This window comes from Argiope bruennichi, chromosome X1, assembly GCF_947563725.1.
Source record: "Argiope bruennichi chromosome X1, qqArgBrue1.1, whole genome shotgun sequence".
Lineage (NCBI taxonomy): Eukaryota > Metazoa > Arthropoda > Arachnida > Araneae > Araneidae > Argiope > Argiope bruennichi.
Window position 1 is genome coordinate 119,939,659 of NC_079162.1, and position 19,710 is coordinate 119,959,368.

The 19,710-nt window shown below is 32.0% G+C and overlaps 1 protein-coding gene across 1 annotated transcript; it reads right to left on the reverse strand.

Annotated features, from left to right (window-relative positions):
• Positions 1-2,819: 2,819 nt before the first annotated feature.
• Positions 2,820-7,949, reverse strand: LOC129959382 (uncharacterized). Its single transcript, XM_056072202.1, has 3 exons — positions 5,815-7,949; positions 3,936-5,720; positions 2,820-3,762 (listed from the first exon to the last, which is right to left on the reverse strand). Exons 1-3 carry the CDS (start codon positions 7,947-7,949, stop codon positions 2,820-2,822), a joined length of 4,863 nt encoding a protein of 1,620 aa, XP_055928177.1.
• Between the last annotated feature and the right edge of the window lie 11,761 nt (positions 7,950-19,710).

The window sequence follows — 19,710 nt, forward strand, 5'->3', positions numbered from 1 at the left end:
TTAACACGCAATTTCCGACTATTAATCGCTAGGATACGGTTGAAATCCAGAAAACAGATGTATTTTGGATGCCTTTTTTCTAGCCGAATGAAACCAAAATTTGATATAGATCTAAAATTGTAATCACAAGGTGACATACCGAATTTCAGTTTTTACATTTTTGAATTATTGCGTAAAATGCATGAGAATGTACAATCAATCCCTTGATGGTTTTGATTTCAAATTTGACAGAGATCTAGATGCTAAATCTCCCTTTCAAACCATTAGTTCTCCATTTAGTTTTTTTTTCTTTATTATAAGTGTACTTCACTTATTTATAAGTGACAACCGGACAGCCGGTATGGATTTTGTTCAAAATTTGATAGGACTTTACAAATTTAGCATAAAGACCATATACCAACTTTCATCCGTTTAGCTCAAAATATTTTTGATTTATCGTGTTCTTAGATAGACAAAATGTGTATTTTGAACTTGTGGAGGTCTGAAACAGGGTTTTACGTTAAAATCCGAAGTTCGAAATTTCTTGGCTATAACTCGACTTTGGATACTTCTCATATGAGAAGGGAGAAAAAAGGGGGGTAGGGTGAGAATATTTAAAATACAGATAGCTGATAATTTTGCTGCATTTCGTTCTCTTGCTAATGCCGCATTGAAAAGAGGCAATCGGCTCTCCATGGCCGAATCGTCATAGCACTGATCACATGATCAGGAGATCGTAAGTTCGAATTCCGCTCGAGACAATGTGATACACTCTTTGTTGCTTATTCCTTGATTTTATGTTTTCCGTTATTTCATGTTCCAGAAGATTCTGTACCTTTCTTTAAATTACCAGATAAATATCCTGGACTTTTCTTACTGTCTCCAGAAAAGTATTTTGGAACTTTGCTTGCTAATATAAAAGTAGAAGATATGTCAGTCACTGTGTTCTGAGTCCAGAATTGAGTTAATAAATTGGTTTAGCTCTACTTCTTGTGTGTGTCATTGAGTTCCACACTACAATATCTACTTGACACTATATTCCGTACACGCATAAGTAAAAATTAGGCTATTAAGGGTTATGTCGCACTAATATACTATATATAAATCGCAGTCCTTTAATTCATCCTTGTTAAGGGAAATCATATAAGATATATTAATCATGCTTTTCTCATGCTCTATTCTACAGTTTTACTATATTCATTTTTAATATTAATGTTATTCTTTATTTTTGCTTCAGTTCGATACTTTTATTTGTAGTGTCATTGCTAGGCTGCATTAAGCATGCTCAAAGAATTTTTGTTCAGTAAAGAGTCGCATTGTATTTATACTCTTAAAAATGTTAAATAATTCATCAGAATATAATGTTTTTATTTGTTTATTTTTTGTAAATAATGTTTGTAAAATGTTGTCCTTAAAACAAGAAAGTCTGATTGAACATATTACATGCAAATCAATGACTCCCAGAAGATTCAGTAATTAATAATTGGTGATTTTACAATGAAATCAAAACTTTTAATTTTCACAACAGAACATTTATGCAAAATTCTTTGCATTACGAAGGCTAATTGTACTATTTTTTGTTAAGATTTTGTCCTAACATCAATTGCAAAAAAAAAAAAAAAAAAAAAAAAAAGCACATATAATAATTACATTTTTTTAGATCCAAATTTTAAATATACTCTTTGCATTTTCTTTTAAAATTATAGAAAAAGGGTATTCGTGTTTTTAGGTTTGAAATATTGGGTGGAATTAGTCCATTTCCATAGGCAGGACGCGTTTTTGAAGGCGTGTCGAAAGCTGTCCGTTTGGTGTTTCCCGCACGTTCAGCACTGAGAGGGGAAGGGAGTTATAAGAAAGAAAATAACTTATTCGGAGGAACAATAATCCTATTGCATACATCGAGTTTCAAGAAGTTGGGCTTTTTTTATTCTACTGGCATTTTTTTTAGCAAAATAGTAGCGAATAGTTAATTGAATATTTTAAGAACAAAATTAATTTATTTAAGTTGTTTCATTAAGTTGTTAACATAAATATATTTCTAAGAAGATTCCTTGTATGAAGACGGACTGGCTATTGTAATAATTCTCATGACACGACTTCGGAAAAATTTCAAAACCAGCCTTCGTTCAAAAGCGCGCGCGCGCTCACACACATACTCTCTCTCACACACAAGCGTATAAAGCTTTGTCCATTTATCTTGTTAACAAAATAATTAGAGCAATTTTGTTTGGATTTTAACTGACTTGGACTACAACTGCAGTTCCGTATCAAATTTTGATGTCAATCGGTCGGCAAAAAGGCGTCCAAAACGCATGTTATCAAGGTAGATTCAGTAAAAATGCTAGATTCAAGCCAGAGATATGTATTTCGTAACTATTGTTCGCTATCGCCATGCAAGGTATTCGCGAACTTACCCAAAGTCCACTATTTTATGGGGGGGAGGGGGCAAACTATGCGAGAAAGTGTTTTGTAGACCCTTCCCGCTTGCTTTTGTCGAAGGTGTCGTGTACTCGCCTATGGTACACGGGTTCTTTTACTGTGATTGAAAAAAACTACTCTCCTTGAAAAAATAACTATAATATTTATTTCTACGACAAGACAAGCTATTCTATATACATATTAAGTTTAAATGACTGCATTTCCGAAAGTAAACAGTTCAGTATCTTTTCAGCTACTGATCACAACGCTATTCCGTTTTTCAAGTTTTTCCAAGTTGTTGTTGTTTCAATCCGGAGTTGAGTTGTTACTCGCTTCGTCGAAGATTGCGGATTCACACTACACTCCCACCTTTTGGGTTTTTCTTTTCAAGAAAACTCAAAATGTTCTTTAGTCCAAACAGTTCACAGGTCCAGCCGATTGGGAACTTGAATCTTTCGGCCGAAACGGGTTTTCATGGTATTTAGATTTGGCAGAGACGTTTCGGCCGCTTCTGGTTCGCCTTTCTTTGTTTTTACTTTCACAAGACGAACTGAACCGTCCTTACCAGGGAATATTTCTGTTATTTTCCCCAGAGGCCAATTCAAACGTTTTTGATTGGTTACTTCGACAATAACCACTTCTCCCACCTTGAAATCGTGGGTTTTTATCATTTTCTTAGTTTGTTGCCTCAGCTGCCACAAGTATTCCAGTCGGAATCGATTTCTGAGATCTTCTTGCAGTTTACACCTATACAGTCGCCGCTTGCGAAAATACTCAGGAGATAGTTCCAAGTGGTCAAGATCTGGAATTTCATTTTCTCTACGTTTTCTGAGGAATGAAGATGGTGTTATAGGTTCCAAATCATAGTGTTCAGAAACGTAGGTAATGGGTCTTGAATTTACGATGTCTTCGCAATAGCATAGAATCATATTCAATTCTTCGTAACTCAGGCATGCTTGGCTTAGAACTTTCTTCAGAAGGTCTTTTACTAGGGCAATAAGGCGCTCCCACCATCCTCCCCACCATGGAGCTGATGGTGGTATAAATTTCCAAATAATTTCCTTCTTTTTCCCTTCTTCTTCTACTTGTTGCCAGTTAATACAATGAAATAGTCTACTTGTTCCAACAAAATTTGTTCCATTATCTGAGTATATTACTGAAGGTCGTCCACGTCGAGCAATAAAACGTCTCAGCGCTAGTATGAAATTTTCCGTTGACAGCGAGGAAAGAAGTTCAAGGTGGATCGCTCGATATACAGCGCATGTGAAGAGCGCGACCCATGTTTTGGTACTGTCTTTCAGAAACAATGGGCCAGCCAGATCCACTCCAGTAACCTCAAATACACCTGCATTTTCACACGGTCTTCTGGTAAGGGAGGTAAATTTGTTTTCACAGGTTTAGCGTTAAAGCGCTTACAGCGGACACAGCTGTTTAAAACTTTTCGAATAGACTTCCTTCCCTTCAGAATCCAGTATTTCTCTCGGAGAAGGGCCATCAAAATTTGAATTCCACAATGCATCAGAGTTCGATGTTTATACATGATCAAATTCCCTACAGCTGGATGTTCCCCTGGCAGGATCACTGGGTACTTGAAGTCTTCTGTATCTTGACGGTAAATAGCGCGGGTCTTAACTCGCAGTAAGCCATTCCTGTCCGCTATGACATTTAATGAGTGCAACCTTGGATCTAAAGGTCCATCAAAAACTTCTCTCTGGATCAACAGCATAAATAGATGTTCGGCTTCTTTTATCTCAAAACAAGTAAGAGTTGGGGAATTCGAAACATCTCTTTTCCTGGCATTATTGCAGAATCTGCACATCCATGCAATCATTCGAATAGTCTTCAAATGAGACGAGAATGATTTGTAATGCCAATCATTTGGTTTTTCGGCATGGTTATGAAACGTCAATATGGTCTTCCGTTTCTCAGCATTTATCAATTCTTCGTCTGCTTCTTCTGTGCTACTCGGCCAATTTTCTTCATTTTCATAAAGCCACATAGGTCCCTCCCACCATTTAAAATTAAGAAATTGCTCCGCTGAACATCCTCTGCTGGGAAGGTCGGCCGGATTTTCTGTGCCTGGAATATGTCTCCAACTTTCAACATTAGTCAAGGTGCATATTTCTTGGACTCGGTTAAATACAAATGTTCCCCAAGGCGCATTTCTCTTTATCCAGGTGAGTGCTGTCGATGAATCGCTCCAATAAAATGTCTTCAGATTAGGTATTTTTAGGTCTTCGATAATTCTTGCACTCAGTCTAGCACCAATACAACACGCCAGCAGTTCCAGACGTGGAATCGTTAAGTTCTTTAAAGGCGAGACTCTAGCTCGAGACTGAACAAAGCTAACAAACACTTCATCACGAACCTCTACTCTTAGGAAAATACAAGTGGCATACGCTTTAGCACTTGCATCACAAAAGACATGAAGACTGACGGTTTCTTCTTCAAGTTGACTCAGTTTCATCCATCGAGGTATTTTGACTTCTGAAAGATTCTTTATACCCTTCAGCCAACTCCAAAATCGTTTAGATAGACCTTCTGGCAAGGCATCATCCCATTTCAGTCCAAGATTCCAGGATTCTTGAAGCATAAACTTTGGAATGATGGTTACGGGAGAAGATATACCCAAAGGGTCAAATATACTCTGAGCCAAAGAAAGCAGACCTCTTTTAGTAAGAACCAGATTTTCATCTTTCGGACAGTTTATGATACAAGACAGAGTATCTTGTTTTAGGTCCCAGTTTAGACCCAATAAGGATACAGTTTGGTATTTGTCGGGTTGATCGATAATTTCAAGTGAAGCATTTGATTCCCAGCCTCGTAGATTGAATTTTCCTAAAGACATCAACGCTTGCGATTCAGCTATAAATTTATCTGCTTCATCTATATTCTTCAAACTGCAGACACAATTATCCACATAAAATGAATTCTTCAAAATTTCCGCAGTATCCAAGAGCTCTTCAGGTGCTTTTTCCAGATGGCAGTTCAAAGTTACCGCTAAAAGGGATGGACTGCAGGTGACACCAAACACAACTCTACGATGTCTGTAGATTTTCATTCCCTTGTCTTTGGTTTTCCATAAAAATCGCAGATAATCCTTGTACCTCTCTCTGATTCCGATCTGAAGAAATGCCTTCTCAATGTCTGATGCTATTCCAGCAGGAAATTTCCGGAGACGATTCAGTAGGGAAGGAACAAGTTCAATTAAATTAGGACCGCTTTCTAAGTAGGCATTCAGTGAGGGTGTACCCTTTATAAGTGCGGATGCATCTAAAACTGGCCTCACTTTCTTAGTAATGCTGTTCTCTTTAAATACAGGCCTGTGCGGGAGATAGTATACATTCAATTCCTTTTTTATCTTCGATTTCTTCAATGACACCGTCAGCAATCCATTTTTTAAAGATATCTGCATACACTCCAACTCTCTCGGATTCTACAAGTATTTTATAAACAGAAGAAAGTTGTTTCTCGGCCATTTGTCTGTTGTCAGGGAGCCGGGATGATTCTAACACCCAAGGTAAGGCGACTTCGTACCTCCCTTCCTCATCAATCGTCAGAGTGTTTCGAAAATAATCTGAAGTACCTTGATGCATTTCAGTCTTCTTTTTCGATTCAGTAGGATCAGTAATTCCAATGGCTTCTAACTTACATAAGTCACTTATATTACAATCTTTTATAAGTAAGTTTGTCACTGTCATGCTTATAGAGTCTGAACTGCTTGGTGCTCTTCCCATAAGTGTCCAACCAAGCAAAGTCTCAGTGGCAGTTAATCCACAAGTTAAATTGAGGATTTTTCCAGTCATCAATTTTCCTGCTATGTCAGCACCAATAAGCAAATGGATTGTTGATGAAGAACAAGATGGTAAACATTCTTGATCCGTTAGATGGATTCCATTATCCTCTAGTTCCTTTGACCAAAATCCGGTTGGTATCTGACAAATTTCGGCACAGATTTTCTCTTGGTCAAATGCGTTAAAAGTACAATGATAATTTTTGTTAAAATCACTTACAAAAATCTTGTATTCTGAATGTTTCTGAGGATTTTGCATCCCTCCAAACAAAGTATGAATAAGAGTTGTTTCTTTTAATGCAGGATACTTCATTTTCTTAGCAGCTCCTTTCGTAATATAAGATTTCTGACTTCCAGTGTCTATGAGGGCCCTCACAGCAAAATCCTGTGTTTCTCCCCGAAGAACCACTACCAGGGTTTGTAGAAACACACTTGTAGAACATGTGGGATTGGCCAATGTATTGAACTGTCCAAAATTGATTGAACTTTCCGTTGCTTCTTGAGAGTTAGAAGACTCAACGGTCTTTCTATCAGGGCACATCACAGCATGATGTCTTTGACCACAAATTCCACAATTCACTTGGACCCTGCATAGCTTTGACACGTGACCGTTACTTAGACATCTGAAACAGCAACCTCTTTTCTTCAATCGGTTCATTTTCTCACTTAAATCCAAATTTCGAGTAACATGACATTCTTTGGATTCATGATTGTTCTTGTCACAAAATGCACACTTCAAAACAGATTTTTGGTTTCCTGAAAAAAGTCCCGCAGCTGTCGGCAAGTCTCTTTTAATCTTTATATTTTTGTTATTTTCTTTCAAAGAGAAGCCTTCCATAGCAAGAGCTATCCTGTCCTCATTTTCAACTTCGTTCTTCAAAAATTTCATCAAACTTTCCAATCGAGATTCTTTTGTGTCATCTTTTCCATCCAATCCTCTATCATTTCTCCGCCAGGCTCTTAAAACTTCTTCACTTAAACAAGACTCAACCAAGGGAAACAACATGGCCGCATACTTTGCTGTAGTAACTCCAAGAGTTTCTAATGATCTGAGCTGGGTTTCAAGTCGATCATAAACAGTTGATAATTCAACATGTTTCTCTTTTAGATTAAATGCGAGTGTCAATTTTAACAATTCTCTAACGTAATATTCAACCAATAAATCATCTCTGCCGAATCTAGATTTCAGACAATCAATCGCCTTGCAATAATTTCCGGAGGTAGGGGGAAAACTTTCAACTAATTCCCTCGCTCTGGAATTCGGGATAGTTGCTTGGACTAAATATTGAAACTTGTCGGTTTCATCGATATCGTTGTCTTCATCAATTTTTCTGAACTGTCCCCAAAACGGCAGCCAATCTTTAATTTCCCCGCCAAAGTTCTTCAGTTCCAAACGAGGCAGCTTGAATTTCCGCTTTTCACCGCCAACTGAAGATGATGTATCAGCGTTAACAGCGGGATTAGTTTTTCGATCCACTAATAAACTCATTCTTTTAAAATTGAGTGAATACTCATCTGCTGAACGAGATTCCTTTTCAATATCGTCTTCATTTATTTCTTCAGACATCAACAAACGATTCAAAATATCTTCATTTAATTGCAAAAGTTCATTATTTTTCTCGCCAAGCAGCTGGAAAGTTGCCAAACAATCTAAATCATCTGCAATGTTTACTTCCGTTTTCGCTGACTCATCTAAATGATTAAACAATCTAGTAAATGCAGATCTAACTGTTTTTCGTTTAAGCTTTAAAGCTTCCATAATTTTTTCTGAAACAGTTATTCTTCAAAGTATCGACAAATTTCTAATAACAAATAATTTATCGTCAAAAAAATTCACTTGCCTTTCGAATCGTTGATTTCAAATCACAATCCTGTCGCGGACGCCATGTCGTGTACTCGCCTATGGTACACGGGTTCTTTTACTGTGATTGAAAAAAACTACTCTCCTTGAAAAAATAACTATAATATTTATTTCTACGACAAGACAAGCTATTCTATATACATATTAAGTTTAAATGACTGCATTTCCGAAAGTAAACAGTTCAGTATCTTTTCAGCTACTGATCACAACGCTATTCCGTTTTTCAAGTTTTTCCAAGTTGTTGTTGTTTCAATCCGGAGTTGAGTTGTTACTCGCTTCGTCGAAGATTGCGGATTCACACTACAGAAGGATTGAAAGGAATTTGAAAACAGTAACATAGATGTACTATTGCCTTTCAGGTTGCAGAGAGGAATTTTTTTTAACTGATAAAATATTTCTTCTAGCTTTCCAGTTTTCAATATAAATTGCTTTGATTTAAAACAACATATTGCATATTGATAGCATAAAAGCTCAATGCGCGCGCACGCGCGTGTGTGTGTGTGTTGGCCGCTGTACAGGCCAGACCGTTTAACCTACATCTATCAAATTTGGTACATGTATACCTTGGAGGTCGGGAATGTGCACCTGGGATCCCTTTTTTTGAATTTTTAATTATAATTTTAATTATTAATTAAAAGCTAATTTACAGTTTTTTTCCTTCATTTTCTTTGATTATTTATTCTTCTTTTCCATTAATTCTCGTAAACACTAAATATTAATACTTGTTATTATGTATTACTTAGTAACTATATATATATATATATATATATATATATATATATATATATATATATATATAATTTATATTTTAACATAATGTTTGAGAAAAGTATAGTTTTTTATTGTTTTGTAATTTAAATATCAACATTTTACTTAAAAAACTTAGATATGTATTAATCTTAATAGAAGCATTTATTACAAGAATTAGTAGATATAAAAGTGTGAATACATCATAGTGGAAAAATTATCATATCATGTGTGGAAAATAAGAATGTAAAGAATTAATTTTCTTTTCACAAACTTTATCAGAGTGAAGAAATTGATATGAAAATGTAGCGTCTAGAGCATTTTAGGGAATATGATTCATTTTCAACATAATTCGTCCAATAATACTAACAAACTATTTTTAAAATATAATAATTATTTATTTATTTATTATTATTATTATTATTATTGCAGTTCAATTAAGTACACACGGAGAAAGAAAACATTTTTCTGTCCCCGTGCTTAAAAGAATTGCACAAGGAAAAGTGTGTAGGCTAATTTTGAACAAGATGGAAACTTCAAAAGGTTAAAAATTATTTGCTTTCCTCTGCAGTCCATAAGGCGTACTGATACATTCTTTGCAAATGCATGTCTTATTGTGTTTACTAGACATGCGCAGGGATACATCCTTTGCAAATCCATTTATCAATGCGCTGCAAAGAATACGTAACTGCGCATACTACATGACACAGGGTTTACCAGAGAGAGCTGTGCGGAGATTAGCGGTAACCGGTTTGGCAATACAAAGGGTAAACAAAGTGGCGACATCCAGACCATCCAGATCTTCGTAAGTACCCCCACTGATCAATTTTTAAGAAATTAACGAGGTTTCATTCGACAAGTTTTTATTTTAATATGCTTTTATACTAGCTATCAGAAAAACTGCTAATTGATTTTTAAATTTGGCTCCTGTTTCACCTGTCATATCAGGCTTGAGTTTATTTCATGGTCGTGAGTTGGACATACCCATCCCTCCTTTTTTATCCCCAACTATGCTTCACTTTTCAGCATTTCTGTCTTTTTAATTAATTCTGTTTAATTTCATATGCTATTGAATTTTTTAGAAAATGATGCAGATGCATTTTTGTATGCATTTAATACCATGTTCAACTTAAAATTTTTTATTCACTAAGTTCTTTATTTTATTTACTACCCTGAAATATATATATATTGTTCTCACTGTTTCCATCAATTTGCTCTATTTGCATAAACTTTCTAACTAAAATAAAAATTTTCTAAAACTTTCTTCTCTTTTCTTTTAAAATTTTCTAGGCCTAAGTGAAGATTAGTGTGCACCAGCCGATTGTCGCCAATATTGCAACCCATCGGATCCCTCTTATAGCAACCCTACTGCTGTTTTGTTTACTAGTTTTTGCAATGGTTGAGTTGTACTTAAACTACAATTAAATTATGAAAAATGTTAAATTAAAAATATTAAAAAAATATCGATTAAAGATTTTACTTTTGTTCTTTATTATAATTAAAATTTATTAAATAAAGAAATTTAAGCTTATAATTAAAAGTTATTTTCTTCTTTCTTTTTTTAATGTGAATACGAACAGAAAATATTTATTCTTTTGCAATTTTTAATTGTCAGTATTCGCTTTAAAAAAATCGTCTGCATTCTCACTTTCAAAGACAGCTGCAAATGGAATTCTTCGCAGTTCTCGTAATTCTTTTGGTGTTATAACGGTTGGTTCCCTTCATAATTTGTTATGTCGGGATTATTTCGAACCTGTAGAATGGATGAAGGGCGAGTTAAATATGCATACATATATATTTTACGAGTTAATGAAATTAGGAAAGGATGCTTGTTTGAAATTTTGTATTGAGAATGGTTTGATATCGAACCGGCAGAATGGATGGAGGGTGAGTGGAATATATTTTTTTTACAAGTTGATGAAGGTGGGGAAAGTATGTTTGTTTGAAATTTTGTATGGAGAATGTTCTGATTGCTTATTTCTCCGTTTTTTCTTTTCTCTTGGTTATGTACTGTTTCTGTTTTCCACACAGTCTTTATGTTCAATGTGCTAGCGAAGCTACTAGGTTCCCGCTCCCGCTGCTAGCGAAGCCGTAGGATGTTTTTTTTAAGTTAAAAAATTCTGCCCGTTGCCTTTTACAGATGCCGAAGGCACAGGGCAGTATGGGGAAAAAAAAAAAAAAAAAATATCAGTAAAAAGTTCTAATTAGATGGCGGGAAATAGTAACCGTAACTGTTCCGCGGAAGTATTTGTTTATTTTGTCCGCCATCTTTATTGGCGACTTGGCATTGTTGGCGCAGCTGGGTGCACACTAAAATTCACTTTTACCATTTTCTATAACTCCTATGTGATATTTAGGTTCATTCTGACTTTCATTTTCATTATTTACTTTTAAAAAATTAATTTTGTTCCACAGTGAAAAAATATTTCTTGCTTGTGATTTTCCAAAAGAAAAAAAAAAAAAATCAAATAAGAACCTTTTAATGTGGAGTCTAAACATGCATTAAAAATGTTATTACACATGAATTTGTATTATTGAGAACCTCTTTTCCATTTGTATGTTCGTGCAATATAAATATTTTCTTACTGCGATGCACACAAAGAAATTCGTATGAATTTCGAAAAATTGGACTTCAGAACAGCATTTTACATACAGTGGCTCCCAAAATTGAGTATACACTATACTCTTTCTTCTTTAATTTTATTATTTTCGATCTTAACATTCCTATTTGTGGCTAATATTTATAAGAACGACAAAATATACATTAACAAAAGTATTAGGCTAAAAAACAAAAAGGAGGAATCAATAACATTTTTTTACAGTAATTTTTATTTCAAAGTTACAAATTCCAAAATCACAAAACTGAGTATACATCTAGAAAAATCTGTCAACAAAAAGAGAAAAAGATAAATTAATATTTTGTTGCATATCCTTTTGCATTTAGAACAGCTTGTAAATGGTGTGGCATTGAGTTGACAAGAGTTTGAGTTGTTTCGCAGGATATTTTCAATCATTCTTCTTGTAATACTCTTTTTAAGTGTTCCTTGCCCCTAATATCGTGTTTTTGAACTGATTTTCCTAATTGTGCCCACAAATTTTCAATCACATTGACATCTGGAGATTGAGGAGGGGTATGCAATTGCATTTTACAATTATGCAACAACCATAACTTAACTATTTTATCTGTATGTTTCGGGGCATTATTTTATTGAAATGGAAAACTTGACCCTAAACCGAAATTCTGGGCACTTTGTTTTAAATTGTTCTTCAACATATCCAAATATTTAATTTTGTCCATGATTCCATCAATGAAAACTAAATTTCCCACTCCTTTTACAGACATACAGCCCCATACAAGAAGTGAACCACCTGCAGGCTTGACAGAAGGATTGGTGTTTTTAGGAAGAAGTTCAGAATTGGGCTTTCTCCAAATATAACATCGACCATCGCTACCAAAAACATTGAACTTACTTTCGTCACTGAATATTACTTGATTCCAGAAGTCAGGAGGTTTTGAAATATGACTTTTAGCAAATGAAATTCTTTTCTCTCAATTTTCTTTGGAAATGAATGGTTTTGTTCTGGCTACGTGACCATTATAATTTGCTTTTTTAATTACTCTTCGAATTGTTTCTGCAGAAACACACTTTCCGATTGTTCTTGAAGTAGATGTAGCAATTTTTGTAGCACTCACCTTAGGATTGTTTTCTACCTCTCGAATAACTCTTCCCTTGATTGTGGCACTGAAGATTTCTTTTCTTCCTCTTCCAAGTTTATTAGCAATTTGTCCATATATTTTATACTTCTGGATAATTTTTTGAACGCATTCGTGACTGCGTTGAATTTCCCTTGCAATTTACCATCTTCAGACAATCGAATAACAAGTTTCCGAATTTCAACATTTGTTTCATTTCTGGAGTTCATTTTGATAACCAAAACATTTGTTTTCGCTTGAAAATCAATGATTGCCAATTAAAGTAATAAAACTATTTTACTTATTCATTTGGAAATAAATAATGGTAATCAAGTCGCATATTTTATAAGGTGTCTACTCAATTTTGAGACTTTGGAATTTGCAACTTTGACATAAAAATTACTGTAATAAAAATATTATTGATTCCTCCGTTTTGTTTTTTAGCCTAATACTTTTGTTAATGTATATTTTGTCGTTCCTATAAATATTAGCCATAAATAGGAATATTAAGATCAAAAATAATAAAATTAAAGAAGAAAGAGTATAGTGTATACTCAATTTTGGGAGCCACTGTATATGCATATCCCTCCACTGTATATCCCTCCAATATTGTTGTCCTGTCATCAGTAGTACTTCCTACTAATATATTGTAAATAAAACAGTATCAATAAATTGTTAGAGTAGATATTTCCAAAGAATAATTATTAATTGAAACAAATGTTTTCAAATGTAATTCAAAATTATTTAACTTGCATTTATTATTGATTAAATATAAAAGTGAAATAATTTTATCACACTACAAAATTTTGTTCATCAAACTAATTATTACTATTTGTTAAATATAAAAAAAAATCTATTATATAGCAAAGACTTTTGCGTTTTATAATTGCTCAGTTTAACATCGAAGTCCTACATACATTTTTGTTATGAGGAGTGACTGCAAAGTTTTTGCATTCATGCTAGACCCCCCCCCCCCTTATTTTTCCTCATGTAACCATGCTAAAAATACTTCCATCACTAGCATTGCTGTGAGTGAAGAATCAGTTAGAGGGCATTTTCCACACTTTTTTATAGTTTTTTTGTAATTTTTTATTGTATATACATAACAGTGTAGTTTTCTCCCAGTTTCCATAACAAGTACAGAAATTTTGTAACTGTTGGATGGTATGTATGTATATTTTCAGTCTTTAATTAAAATTTTTTATTCATTTTTTTTTTAAACCTGGAACTAGAAAATTTTGAATTTAGTATTGGATTTTGCATATATCCATATATTTATAATCTTTGAATTAATTTCTTAATGACTATTTACACACAAGAGTAGGTAAAAACTATTAAACCATATACATTTTGTTTCCTTACTGTGTATAGACCTCAAGAATATTTTGTGTTACTGTACATATAAGTATAATTTTTTCACATTAATAAGGTCAATATATTGTATCCCTTGGTAGTTTTAAAGATATTTTTAATAAGTTAGTTTTTAAATAAGCTCTGTAGTCAAGCAAGATAAATAATTTGCGTAAATTAAAAAAAAAAAAAAACCTGCATTGGCCTGTTATTTCCGTTTATGTTATTCATATTCTATATTTTGAAGTGGGCTTTGATAATTTTCTTTTAGATTGCTATTTTTTATTATGATTTATAATTCAGTTTATGTTTTCCTTTCAATAACTTTTTTTTAATTTGAGACTTCTTTAAGAAGGGAAAGGCTTCAAATCGCTGATAAATATGACTAAAAGAAATCTTTATTCTATTATTAACATAATATAAAGGCATTAAGTCTACCAGTTAAGTCTACCAGGCATTAAGTCTACTATTTTACTTTTCTGTTTGTTTTTAATGTTCATTTCAGACAAATTTTCATATAAGTAAAATGTTTGTTCCAATGTGAAACACTTGATATTGTGCCTTATTTATTATGTGATATTAAAATTAGGTTTATGTCTAATTTTTATTATTTTTCTGCTGGTTTTATCAGACCTTGCAAAAAAAATCTTTTGCATATGGCCACCTTTATTTTAATGCAAAATTTTCTCTCACTGAAGAGTGCGTATTAGGAATGATTTGAATGTAAAATGGCTTTCGATCTAATATATATATATATATATATATATAAACCTTCTTTCGCTCTATCTTTCAGTATCTTAATATCTGATTTTTAACTATCTTAATTTCTGCTAAAAGTTGAAATTTGTGTCCCTTTTAAAAATTCTTTGAGAAATCATCTCATTAGATTATATCAAAGAAATAAATTGATTGAGGAAATATTGGAATATAGCATTAGACAATTAATTTGATTCTGAGAGGAGATTTGATCTAGTTTGGTGAGAATAAGTATCAGGAATTTAAACTTTACATTTACCAAGCAATTCAATATCGTCTAATAAAATTCTCAGTAGATTTCATTATGGTCATTTGAGTATGGGTTAAGTCATTTCAAATTCATCTAAGATACTTATAATGGGCAATCTCAGCCATTCATGTGTTAAAGAAAGAATAACGCATCCTGAATTTAAATAATAATAATAAGCATTTATATAGCAAGAAAACATTATTTAATAAAATTGCATCATTCTAGGTTATCGTCATATTCATATAACATTATCTGCATAGCCAATTATTTAGTTATATCATTGGGGTCAGTCCTTGTTTGGTAGTGTTTGAAAGTTAATACAAAAGGAAAAATAAAGAGACATTTTAATCTTCATGTTGATATTAGGCTTAAGCAATTATCCTTGACAAATTCTTACTGTTAATTAAATACAGTCCTAGAAATCACTTAACAGGTGGTCATATAAAGATGATTATTAATTAAATCAAAATATTGATTTCCTGATTCAGAGTACATTTTATTAAACTTTCAGTGTGCAATTTAAATACTTCATCAGTATGCTCTCTCAACAGTTTTACAAATCAAATCAAATAGATATCAGTTAACAAAAGAGCTCGTTTTTTATATATATTTGATTTATCATGCACAATTGAAATGCTGAGATTTCAGAAGATCTGTGCTCTGGTAATAAAAAAAATAAAAAAACTTCTTAGAATATTTATGTTAAGCTTTTATCTGCCATAATTTTTTAATTTTAAATAAAATTGATTAGGTTATTCAAAAATCAAGACTTATTCTAGTATTGAGGAAATCTTGAACAGGGCACCTAGCTTAAACTGTAGGATAATCTGTTGGAAAGTGGGACAAAAATTAGCATAATATGGATCTGGAAATCTCCTTTTTGCTTATAGGTCACAACAGCAGTATTAGTTTGCTTTTAAAAGATTCAAAAACAAAATAATACATAAAAAAGGGTTCATAACTGACTTTTGATTGAAATCTCGCCTTCTTACAAACTTATCCAGTAAAAGCACAGAATATTTATTATATAATAAAAAAAGTTTTTATTAAGTAAAGAATTTATAATTTATCAACCAGGACACATAATGTAGTATGTTTTATGAACGACACACACAATAAGATATCCACAACTTTCCTGCTCTTGGAGAGAAGGAGATGACTGCCTGGAATTACAAGGTGCATATATTTGAAGTGAATTAAAATTATCCTGACTAAACAGTTGCACCATACTATTTACTTGCTATGCAGCACAAGTCTTATTTACTTATATAGAAACTATCAATTCAGAAATAATCAATATGAAAATTCACCTATATAAAATTTCCTGAATCTATATAATAAAATATACATTGTATTTAGAGAGTGCTAATGCTGCTACAACTAAAACACAAATGAACTTAATCAAATTAGAAGAATTATTAGAAATCAATATTAAGTTTATAGCCAAAGAATCAAAAAGAAAGATAAAATGAATCCGGCCTGAAGACTTTCTCAAGGGTCACCCTCAGGCAAGGATTCAAACCAGGGATTTTTTCTGTGAGGGATCTGACTTTCATCCAACAAACTGACCCCTCGTGACCCAAAAATCCCAGGGAATTGAGGTTTTGGAGATAAAATTAGTATCGCAAGATAAAAGATAACTATACAAAAACAAGTAAAATCATTTCCAAAAATTAATCCAAATAAGAACACAGCAAATCAAACAATAAAATACCATGAAAATAGAACCAAAATCATTTAAATAAGAAAGCAAAACACTTACTAGTTGAAAGTACAATTCCAAAAGGCAGTGCGAGGTAAAAATGCTTGTTAGTGCAATTGCACTTTGTTAAATTAAACTTAATTTAATTTTTCTGTGTTTAAAGCTATATATGCCTACCACGTTTCATCATAATTTATCGTCATCGTAATTGAAGCGCCATCTGTTGAGTTAAAACTCAAATCCCTCTCTTATCAAAACTTCTATATTGCAAAAGTTTTTGGGAAATTCATTAGTAGTTAAATTTTTAATGAGATTGTTTGTTGCTAAAATATAAGAAATTTTACTATTGCAATTTTTTTTAATCCTGTTAAATTGTGAAAATATCAAATTTTTGTCATCAATATATCATCAATAGTCATCAATATATCTCCAGCCTTTTATTAAGTTGTGTTTAATTACTTCTTTTTCATAATAATGTTGGAAAATATTGGCTAAAGCACTTGAAAAAGCTGTTCCCATTGGAATTCCCTTTACTTGTTTATAAAAATTAATTCCATTAAAAACATAGTTTTCTTTATATTAAATTTACATAACTCTAGCCAATTACTTTTTGTAATAATATCTCTATTTAAATTTTCATCATATATAATAGTACAGACATCTATTAATTTTTCATGAGGTAGATTAGTGTACGAATTTTCAAAATCGTAAGTATTAAGCTTATTAATATTGTTATCTTTTAGAAAATCCAAAATGTCTTTGTTACTATTGATAATAAAGTTATCTTCATCTTTAATTTTATCTAGGACAGTTTTCAAGTATTTAAAGAAATGTTTTCTTGTATAGCAATTGTAACTGCCGGTGCTACAAGTTACGAATCTAAAATTTATTGGTTTTTTATGAAATTTTATTGTTAGGAACAGCTAAGGATAGTTTAAAAAGCAAGTCTTGATTTTAGTTTTTTTAGCGAAAGCTAGCATCCTTTTTATCCAATTCCTTTTTCCCGGTACTATTTAATTTGTAATTAAAGTTATATTCATTAATTAGAAGTTCTTTATAATAATATTTACAAATTAAACCAAAATTATTTGCTGATTTATCTATTACTGTAATAACAAACCTCTCTTTTAAATTTTTTATTTCCTTTTTCAATGATTTGTTGAAATAAATTCCTCGTTCTTTAGTTCTAACGTTAGATGCATTAAATTTTGTTTTAATTCTTCTAAAATCCTTACTTTCCATTCTCTGAAACTTTCTGGATGCCAGTAGTATTTCCTTGATAATTTGGAAATAAAAATATCCAAATCTTGTCCGATAGAAATTAAAAAATTTTTAATGTTTACTTTTTCTCTCTATTTAAATTTTGTTTCCCTTTCCATTAAATCTCTTAAAAGAGATATAATCTATAATTTTCAAATTCCCTGTTATAACATGTCCTTTGTCAGCATCTATATAATCTTTATAAATGTCTTTGTGACAATTACAATCTGTTTTGTCTATCTTATTTAAATTTTTGCCATAGTAATTATAGTTACAGATTCTTTTTCTTAAAGTTGCTGAATAACTAAATGCTATTGAAACCATTGCATTATCCTTTAAAGGAAAAAATTCTTTACTGTTGTGCATAATTTTAGGTAATTTTAGGTTTTCGAAGCATATATCCAAAAATCTCACCACACAGTACTCTTTATTTAAATTACTTTTATTTTTTAAATAGTAAATTGTTTTTTCCTATATTAAGCTTGAATTTGATTAGATCTAGAATTATGAATTTAGTGAATGAATTTTCAAATTTTAAACCTTCAAATTTGTTATTAATAAACCATCTAATTTTATTTTTCCTAAAGCCAAACAGATATTTCTTAATTTTAAGAATGTTCTCATTATTATGCTCCAAATTACACAAATTTTGAAATTCCTCAGATATTATATCAAAATTGCTGTCTACCTTTTCCTCTCTTATCTAGAAAGTCTTTAAAGATGTTAAGTTTGTTATAAATACAAATGTTATCCAAATCCCCGAAACCCTCTCCATTTAACTTATTATTGAGTCCATAAGGAAACAATGTTTTTAAATTACATATATAAATATTTTCCAAGTCTAATCTTCTGTTTAAATCGATAATATTATCTTCCAGAATGTAAATATTAATGTTATCAAAATTATGACATTGGAAGTGTAGTAGCTCATAGTCAAAAGACTCATTTTTAATAACGTTTTTAATAGCATATCTGTGGCCATTTATTTGTTTATTTAGTTCAGTACTAGTTTGTCCTATGTAATTCAAATTACATTCTTTGCAATTTAACAAATAAATAAGATTTTTTTTTTTTTTTTTTTACAGAACAATTCCAGATTTGAAATTTAGTTTTTAATTTGTTCTTTATTAGCTAGTGGACAAGTCTTACATTTTTTGCTATCACAAACTCGATATTTTTTTGTATTTTTAAATTTTTTTGAACAAAACAATTGTGCAAATAACTTTTTACCCATGGATGCCCCAAGCACAAAGCTATCGACAGTGCCCCTTGGTAAAGCGCACAACGGGCCATGCGCTATGAGAAATTCTTTAATTGACCTTTGCATGGTTTTATTTTATTGGTACCTGAAAGAAAAGAAATCTCTTTGCCTCAACAATCCTGAATCCTCGAATCAAATCCAAATCCCCTCGCAGAAAAAATCCCTGGTTTGAATCCTTGTCTGAGGATGACCCTTGAGAAAGTCTTCAGGCCGGATTCATTTTCTTTTTTTTTTTTTTTTTTTTATTCTTTGGCTGTAAACTTAATATTGATTTCTAATAATTCTTTTAGTTTAGTTACTTATATAGAGTAATTTTGAATGTTGTACGATTACTTTCATTCTGTATTTTCTTTTAATTATTATATTTTCACACTAATTAAGTGGCTCATTATATATTAGTATAATGTATATTATATTGTTGGAATTCTTAAATTTGAAAAGCCATATGCATATCATGTGCAGGAAAATATTGTAATAGCTAGAGGTTTTTCCATCCTGCATAAAAGTGTCGTAATGTCATTTAATGGTGATTATTGATAATTCTCATCGTCATTTTCACCCTTATATGTTGATGCAACTAAATATATTTCAATTTCATGTGGGGCTTTTGTACTTGAAGAATTGCTAATATACTTTGAA